Source organism: Rosa chinensis, chromosome 6 (genome assembly GCF_002994745.2).
Source record: "Rosa chinensis cultivar Old Blush chromosome 6, RchiOBHm-V2, whole genome shotgun sequence".
NCBI lineage: Eukaryota > Viridiplantae > Streptophyta > Magnoliopsida > Rosales > Rosaceae > Rosa > Rosa chinensis.
In genome coordinates, this window is record NC_037093.1 from 26,415,204 (window position 1) to 26,424,827 (window position 9,624).

At 38.1% G+C, this 9,624-nt stretch overlaps 1 protein-coding gene across 1 annotated transcript; it reads left to right on the forward strand.

Moving 5' to 3' along the window:
• The first annotated feature begins 180 nt into the window (after window positions 1-180).
• Window positions 181-4,091, forward strand: LOC121049990. Its single transcript, XM_040508502.1, has 12 exons — window positions 181-873; window positions 973-1,185; window positions 1,288-1,380; window positions 1,468-1,581; window positions 1,668-2,297; window positions 2,396-2,677; window positions 2,754-3,025; window positions 3,119-3,292; window positions 3,400-3,507; window positions 3,597-3,666; window positions 3,754-3,852; window positions 3,973-4,091. Exons 1-12 carry the CDS (start codon window positions 181-183, stop codon window positions 4,066-4,068), a joined length of 2,844 nt encoding a protein of 947 aa, XP_040364436.1. The 3' UTR covers window positions 4,069-4,091.
• The last annotated feature ends 5,533 nt before the right edge of the window (window positions 4,092-9,624 follow it).

Sequence of the window (9,624 nt, forward strand, 5' to 3'; positions counted from 1 at the left end):
TGTTAAGTAGGCTACAAGTTTAAGAATAATATACACAGACCACTTTCATCCATTTGTTTCGTGTTACACTATTGCTTTAGTTAATTTTTATTGATATTCTGTTTAACTATTAACTGAATCTTATCATGATAGTATTAACATGTAGCTAACAACATGCATTTGGGTTATGTGTTTCAGATGATGTCGCCTTCTACTAGATCATCAAGTTCTGCAAGAGCCATAGCTCTAAGGATTAAGGCTGTGGCAATGAAACGATCGAGGACAAAACCAGCAACACCAATTCTAGCAATTGAAGGGGCTGAGACATCAACCAAAAAGGCTGCCAATCCCATATCTAAAACTACCAAAAAAGCAGCCTCTCCTAAGAAGGGTCGAACTACCAAAAAGGCTGCCTCTCCCAAGAAGTCTAATACTACATCAACAGCTGCCTCTCCCAAGAAGGGTCGAACTACCAAAAAGGCTGCCTCTCCCCAGAAGGGTCGGACTACCAAAAAGGCTACCTCCCCCAAGAAGTCTCGGACTAGCATGACTATAACTGCTAAGTCCAACGGGGTTGTGTCATCAACCAAGTCAACGAACAAGTCTGTTTCCAGTAAGACTAAGAAGTCTGAGGAGGATGATGATGAAAACAGAACTGGTGGATTGAAGTTGCTGAAGCGAGGAATGGTTACGATGAGCCGCATTACAAACAGGCTTATCCGAGGAAAGAGGCTCACTGTGAAGTTTAATGAAAAAGGAGAACCTGTTGGTAAGGCTGCAAAAGAAATGCAGTCTTACATTGGGGTGTTGGCACGTACGAAGATCCCTATCTCAATAAATGATTGGAGAGAAGTGGATCTAGATGAAAAGGAAAAGATATGGGAATCTATAAAGGTACTTACTGACCATATTTCAGCTTGATTAGTTTATATATATTCTACATGTTAATTAGCTTTGCATTACAGTAGCTTAGTTTATTGTACATGTATGTAGGATGCATTTGTGGTGCCTAAAGAGCTTAAAAAAATGGTGATTTCATCTGCTGCAACTAAATGGAGAGAGTTCAAGAGCAAGTTAACAAACATGTACATCATCCCTTATATGGATGAACCAGAACTGTTAGAAAATCCTCCAGATGATTACCGAAGCATAACGAAAGATACTTGGCACCAGTTTGTTGCTGATAGGCTTTCAGCTACCTTCCAGGTTACTTATTTGATAAAATTTGTTGTCTTTTTTGGTTTCAGAAGGTGCTCTCTCTATGAATATTCATTGCAGTTTCTAATTTACTTATGTTATGGTTTGCAGGAAATACGTGAAGCCCAAATTGCAAAGCGAAAGGAGAATAAATATCCTCATCGTATGTCACGCAAAGGTTATGCAAATTTAATGGAAGAACTGGTTAGTTTTATATTTAGACGAGTCAACATATTCTGAGGTGATATGTACAGAATATTAACTAATTCATTGTGTTTTCATTTGTCAAAGTCTGAAAGTGTCCCTTTACAAGAACTTGATAGAGCAACAATGTGGATTAAGGCTCGGCAAGATAGGAATGGCAACTTCAAACAACCTGAGGTAGAGAAGAAAGCCGAAAAAATTGTAAGTATGGACATCAAGTTCATATTAATTTATATATGCATGGATGTAATGCTATCGCAGCATTTAACGCGGATATTTTGAATCAGGAACATTTAAGGAAAAGGGAGGCTGAAGGGGAAATTGCCACATCTGGGTCTGATGATGTGCTCACTCTTGCATTGGGGAATCCGGAGCATAGAGGTAGGGTTAGAGGTGTTGGTGGCAATGTCAAGCCCGATTTATATTTCAACTTGCCAAAACGGCAAAAGATGACTTTTGAACAGAGGACTAGGTTATCGCTGAAGAAGATACTAGAGGAGGAGAAGGAAGTTTTGTTAGCTAAGGAAAGAACTGCATGGGAGGAGGAGAGGGATACAAAACTTGCTGAGGAGAGAGCTTATTGGACTGAGAGGATTGCAAAGCTAGAAGCGAAGGTCGATGGGAAGGAGCTGCCTGTTGAGTCCCCCAAACCTGTCACAGCAGTTAATGAGCTTGGTTCAGGACAAGGGAGTTGTTCTCGCCATGGGGAGAAGGCTGCGGAGAAGGCTGCACATGATAATATTGAAGCTGAGGTGAAGGGTGTGAAGAAGAAGTTGGTTTTAAGAGATGAAGTGAGCATCGAGGTTGAAGAGGAAATTGTGCAGCCCAGTGATGAGAGGGTACGGTTAAACCCGATATTAGAAGAGGAGGTTAGAGAAGATGTCATTGTACTAGAGGCACCAGTACATGGTGAAGAGGTAAATATCGTGCTTGCCTAAATACTTGAACTTTGTAGGTATGCTGATATGGATTTTTGGATATAGAACTGTATGGATTTAATTTGTTTCATGTATAGGAACAATTAGGTGAGACCAAGTATAAACTGGCCATTGACACGGTGGAAAACATTGTGGCTATTGGAACTGTCATCAGTATCGACCTTGAGACCAAACAGCAAACAATCCATGGTGTTCCACTTGGAGAGGAGAATTTGCGTGTCTCTATCACAGAAACTGTTGTTCCTGAAGCTTTGCTGCCATTTCCCATAAAAGATGAGATAGTGAAGGTCAAGGATGCCATTGGGACTTGTGTCGCTTGGCCGAGGAACCTTGTTATTGCCCCTGCACCTGGTGGGAAGGTAACTCAATTTCTTTGTGTTTACTTCTGCATATGTGATTATGGAATATAATCTAACTTCATTTTTACAACATTAGAAAAAACCAAAGCGTAAAATTCCTAATAGGCCACAGAAAGATATGTTTGATGATAAGGAAGACTTGCAAATCCTGCCATCGAATCTCCCTGCACCTTTAAAGGACTTATGCATTTGGGCAAACATTGGATTGCGGAATGGGGCAACCATCCACGCCACTTTTGGACCAGAACTTTTTGGTCATCCACATAAAGCCTTTGTCTTTAGAAAGGACATCTATGCTATGACACACTTATTGGAAATTTCAGGCAGCTGCATTGTTTTTTACATGAGGTAATGCAACACGTTAAAGTTTCCTATAATTTGTTAGGTTTTGTGATTTTTCATTTCTGAAATCAATTGAAATGTTGTGAAATGTCGATGTAGCTACCTTCAAGGTGTGTTGAAGAAGGCTAAGATGAATGACATGGTCGCTTTTGTCGACCCTGCTCACACGGGTGCAAGTGGTTGTGGAAATCCAACCGAACGAGCTCGCTTAGTATCAAATCGGTTCATAAATGGGAAGTCTGGGCAAATTTATTTGGTCCCATATAATTCAGGGTGTGTAAACTGAATTACTATGCAGTATGTTGTGTTATATTACGTTTTGGTGAATGCTTTATATAAACTAGTTTAAACTTATAATGAGTTTTGTTTATTGCATATAGTGGTCATTGGACATTGTCTGCTGTGAATCCAGCTGAAGAAACCATTCACTTCATGGATCCGTTAAAGAGGCGACTCATCGCTGGTGAATGGAAAACAATTCTGGACAAGTGAGTTGACTGATTTTTCACTGTATAAGTCGATAACTAGGAGTTGTTTGTGCATTATATATGCTGATGGTCTGCTATTGATTTGCAAGCTCCATTAAAATCTACAATGCACAGAAGAATAAGAAAGGGAAGAAAACCATTCAATGGAAAAATCTTGCTGTAAGTTAATTGCGTTTTTTGGGTCTTATCACCTAAGGTTTTATACTCTTAAGTGCTTCTGATATGGTACGGTGTTTTTTTTTTTAGGGCATTCCGGAGCAGAAAGATAGTAAGACTTGTGGGTATTGGATCATGCGCTACATGAAGGAGATAGTGGAAGATAAGAATTTGGAGTTTGCAGCTAAAGTATGTGTTTTTGATACCATAACAGATTGTATTTCATGGTGTTCAGTATGACTTTTTCATCATTGGGATATATGATAGTGATTTGATTTGGGTCTTGGTTTTTGTTTTTGTTTTTTGCAGTGGGAAAGAAGGACAAATCTGGTTTACACTGAAAAGGACATTGATCAAGTTCGGGCAGAATGGGCGAAGCATGTTATCATGTTTCCAGATATGTAGTGTGCGTGCTAGGAGGTTTGTCGTACATGAATAGTTAGGGTCTGTTTTTGTGCATATTGACATCTGCTTGCCTATATAGCTAGATATTGGAGGGTTTTTGCCTAACCAAATGATCAACTTTTGCTATTATCGATCATTTTAACCTTAGCAGCTGATTAGTCACTTTTAGCCTCCATGGATTTTAATCTGTTGATTATTTTCAACAGTTGATGTACATTGGTGGAATATGGAAATGGTAGTACATGATTTGCAGTGGATATGTTAGTGATTTCCAGATATTTGATGAATATATGGTACCATTTTCTAAATGAATGGTATTGGTATATACTGTGGTTTATGTTTATTTCCAGGTTCTGGTATGGCACATTGAAGCCAACTTTTGTGGTTTTAAACCAAATCACACAATATAAAAATGTGGAACAATTGAACGTCCAACAACAGAATTCAGGCAAAATGCTGTTGTCTGAAACAAGAAGATTCAACAGACAAAAATAAATTTCTATAGTCTTAGTCTCATTCCCACGACAGAATATTGTGATGTATGATACTTTCTCACAACAGACGTAACAATGAAACATCAACTATCTCCATATTCAGACGACATATAAATGTCTTTTTAAACAATATCAAACAATAGAATGTTATCAACAACTGTGGTTTGAAAGGAGTACACACATCAGAAATAACAAAGAGATTTCAAGCATCCACACAATCAAAGGACAATTAAAAGTCCTTTTAGAATAAGAGACACAATAGATAAATGAAAGAAAATGTTGTGTCAATGAAGTTCACACAACAGATTTTGAAAATAAACTTCTAAATTCTACACATTCAGTAGACACTTTATTGTTGTCTCATATTTTTTAAGACAATAAAAAATTATTAAAGTCTGTTGCTAAAGTTAAACAACAACAACATTTGACTGTCGTCTGATATCATATTTAACCACATATACTACCATTTTGTGTATATCTTAGCTACATTCAGACGACAGATATATTTTTGGTGACTGTCGTCTGAGTCATCTTCTGACGTCGGGCATTGACTGTCGTCTGAACACCAATCAGATATCAGCTTAATAGACGACAGATTTTCTTCATATCAGACGACAGTCAAAGTCTGTCGTCTGATGGGTTTGTTGGCATAGTGTATTCATGTCCACAATAAATAGACAAGTATTCACAAGCTTGTCACTGTACCAAAGTTTAATAGTATTATATTGAAGTGATGATAACAGAAAGACAAATATACAAACCTCATATTAAAATATGAATCTAGCTTCCACACCCCTACATTGCTCAAACTAAACAAAATCACACACTAACAATGGAATGCAGTTGTGATAGCAAGAAAAGACGCAACATGTGGAAATCTAAATATCTAGCATGTGAAATATCCAAACAAATAATCCATTTCTTTGCCATAGTAACAAAATATCTAGATGCAACAATATTGCTAATAACTACTGGAGAGTTTTGCCTGAACAAGCAATGAGATAATAACTACATTGCAAATAACAACAGAATCAAGTGTAGAACTATAAAAAAGACCAACATAAATACCAACATAAATTGTGCGCATCTGCTTTGCACAGATTGTCCAGACGGTGATATATCAAAATAAGGCCTATTCATAGAGAGCATGTTTGTTTTAGTTGAGTGCTTGTCTGTTTGAGAGATTATTCTACAAAACAAGATGTCAATAGACTAATAAGTTATAGCAATAAAAACAACTAACCAATTACACAAAGAAGTGTATTATCATAATTAAATTTATAACATATTAAAACCTGAAACTCATGGAAAACTTTTGAAACTATGATTTTGCCGCCCTCGTTGCTTCGAGTTTTCTACAGCGCCACTGTCCGGCTTCAGAAGGTGATCATGTCTTCTGGTCCTCTCATCATGAATGTTTTGATATGGAATTGTCAAGGTATTTGTGGGAGTGGTCAACTTTTGTTGGGATTAAGGCGGTTAACTCCGTAGTTAGTATGACGATAAATTTCAGTCAGGAATGCGGTGATTATTATGGTATTAACCACAATAATAACTACGCGCAATGATCACGGTTATGAATGCGCAGTGAATGACTGTCATAAATGACTCATGATTAACCGTTGTTAATGTAACAATGATTATCTTCATAAATGAGAAATTTAATGCGACCATAAAAGCGGGAATAATGGCATCTTGTCCCCCAAGTAAGTCTCTGCCTATATAAAGGCCGCCTGCCATTAAGGTAAAGCATCTGATTCCGTCTCTTCTTACTATACTACTAAGAAACGTGCTGACTTAGGTATTAGAGGGTTTTCTGTAGATATTCACCTCCTCCTCGAGCAGGCGGTCAAACTTCGAGTCAACGCTCAAAGGAAGCTTCTCGATCTTTCCTGGTCAGCTCTTGCTCCAGTTCGCATTCATTGGTGAGTCAAAATCCTCTACGGAATTTTTCGTCACCAACAGTATTGTACTATTGTGAATGGGAGAACTTGATATGCCCTCAAAATGCTAATCCAAGATATGAAGGCCTCTCTCATATCGCTCATTTCGATCAAGTTAATTGTTCTGGGGGCCTGGCCTTGCTTTGGGATGACTTTATCTTAGTTAGTGTTCAAGATGTAGATCGTTAGAATATTGATGTGAAGGTGAAGAGACTGGATGATGTGGAAGGAGATCCACCGAATTTTATGGCCTTTGAAAACCGAGCAGTGCCATCTTTCGTGGGATCTACTACGCTCTTTGGCGTGGAATCCAGAGGAGAATAGGTTGTCGCCAGAGATTTTAATGAGATCTTGGAGTTAGGGGAAAAAGTCCGGCGGCAGAGTAAAGAGCCAGAACCAGATGCAAGCTTTCTCGCATATTTTGTCTGATGGGCTCAAATAAGTAGATAGAAACTCTCAATTCTTTCGTAAGAGAGCTTCTAACAAAAGACAAAAAAATAAAATCAAGGGGCATTTCGTTGTTAGTGGTGTATGGCGGCATGAATAGTGGGAGTTGTTTTGGACTACTTCTGGTCTTTTTTTAGTTCACAAACACCAGATTTGGTTGCTCAAGACATGGTGTTGCAGACCATTAAGCCTAGGGTTATGGCTCAGATAAATGATACCCTATGGGCGCCATATAATATGGAGGAGATTTGGGGTGCACTTTTTCAAATGCATCTGTCAAAAGCACTTGGCCGCACTTGGCCCTGATGGTCTATCACCTTTTTTGCTTTCAAAAGTATTAGGACTTGGTTCATTAAGACGCTAGCAATGCTATTATTTCCTTGTTAACTAACCACGAAATGCCTCCGGATTTGAATTTTACTTATGTGGTTCTTATTAAAGAAGTTGTGAACATGTCGCATCTTAGACCAATACTTTTGTGCAATGTTATTTACAAATTACATCCAAAGTTATTGTTAACTATTACGTTCCTACCTCAATTTTACCAGTTTACTGATCATTCATAAGGTAAAAGACAATTTCTTTCCCTTTTAATTTCATTTCAGTACTTTAGGGGCTTCAAAAAGTTGGTTTTATATTTTGTTCACCTTTTCAAAAAATATTTTTCACAGAAATTGTAGAGCACATTAAATCGAGTTCATGAACATGTGGCATACTTAAATCGGAGTTCGTATGAGAAAGTTATGGCTATAAAACTAAAAGTTACTAGTTCTAAAAGTTTCTATAAATAGCGTGACCAAAGGAAAAACTTCCATTTTAGGCCAAAACCCTATTCGTTTTTTCTCTCCAGCCGACTATTATAACTCGACCCGAATCAGATTTCCAGCCGGCACTCTGTTGTCCGGCGACCAATTCGGACAACACAGGTGCCGTTCGAGCCCTCTTCCCTTCCTCTTTCGATATGTGGTGGTGGTATGGTGCGATTTGAGCAGTAGAATGTGTAGCAAGGTGAAGAACATGGCGGTGGACCTGTTTTGGTGACCCGACTTGAACTCCCAAATCTGGCCACCTCCTCGGACGATCCTTGTTGGGTTTTAAAGCCCATGAGATGCTGATCAAACTCTCAAAACGGCTTGGGACGATTCGAAGTGTGGAGGGACAATCGAGTTTAAGAAGTTTTTGAAGAAAATCGGACCCGTTTTCTTTCGAGGTAAATTCTGACCTATATGTTTTGAATAGGACTTAGTTGTAGTTACAAATGTTGTTGGGGATGTTGAGATGAACAGTTTGGCATAGGTATTGTGACCCAATTCGGGGTCAAAATCGGCGGCGCATGGGGCCGTTTCCAGCTATCTATTTTTTGCTAGTTGGGTTTAGTTTAGTATGTAGAGTTGTGGGAATTTCCGAAGTTTCAGAATTTTAGGTTGTGATTCGAGGAGATCTGACTGTTCGATCGTCTTCATTTATAATAAGGATGTTAAAATATTTAAGTTGGCAAAACCATTGATGTTTGGATTGGTTTCGATGTGATTTCGGATGTGCGACGAATTATTTGTGCGAAGAGTTTTCAGGTTTTGTTTTAGAATTGTATTTAATTTTTGAATCGTCGTTTATGAATTATTATTGTGTACAGGACGACATACCGACGCATCGCTTGACGAGAAACCTTATAGTTAGCTACGTTAGCCGTAACTGTGAGTGGACACTTTATCTTTAAATAATATGCATCCAATAATGTTCCATAATAATCGTTTTATTTATTTATTTATTTATTTGAGAATATGATCTTGATTTCAGAATATAAAATTTGAAATTTGGTTTATTGATTTGGCTTTCAGAATTGAATTGTGATTTATTACTTGGAGTTAATTACAAAATTCTTCATTTCTTATCTGTGTTCTTTTGATGTTCTTGAAACTGAAACTGAGCATATGAGTTCTGAAGTAGTATTTCATAGTGTAAATGCAAGCCTTCCTTTTTTTTCTTTTTTTTTTTAATCGAACAATGGTTTATACAATTTTGAACAATGCAAGTGGAAGACCAATGAAGTCAGGAAGGTACTTTTTATTCCATACATAGCAATCATTTGTGATGAACTCGCATTAAAAAATTATTTGGGATTAATTTCAGTTTATCCCCCTGAGGTTTGGGGGTGTCATCATTTCACCCCCCTAACTCTCAATTTCACTTTTTTACCCCCTGAACTTTCCAATTTTTGTCTTCCGTGCCCAATGTCTCATTTCTGTCTAAATTAGATGTTAAGTCCGATAATGGCACCCACTTTGAGGGCTAAAATGGTCATTTCAAGATAAAAAAAATATGATTAATTTCAGTTTACCCCCCTGAGGTTTGGGGGTGTCATCATTTCACCACCCCCCCCCCCCGACTCTCAATTTCACTTTTTTACTCGGGTTTCTCCCTTCTCTCTCTGTGTTAAATCCATCTCTCTATCACAGCGCCAAATGTTTCGTCCTGTCCTCCCCGACATCCCCATGGTACGGATTTGGCTGATTGTGGAAAAAGAATTGAAGCCCGGTGACATTGGGATTTAACGTCGGATTTGGACGAAGAAATGACCATTTTAGCCCTGGGGCCCACTTTGAGGGCTAAAATGGTCATTTTATGACAAAAAAAGGAAAAAAAAAAAAAAAAACTCTTTTGTGCTTCCTCTC

Bases quoted from the DNA above. Each gene is read 5' to 3' on its own strand.
- LOC121049990 (XM_040508502.1), top strand. From the start codon at position 181: ATGTCGCCTTCTACTAGATCATCAAGTTCTGCAAGAGCCATAGCTCTA. The intron at 1,381-1,467 runs GTTAGTTTTATA...CATTTGTCAAAG, and splicing joins CAAATTTAATGGAAGAACTG to TCTGAAAGTGTCCCTTTACA. The intron at 3,508-3,596 runs GTGAGTTGACTG...TTGATTTGCAAG, and splicing joins TGGAAAACAATTCTGGACAA to CTCCATTAAAATCTACAATG.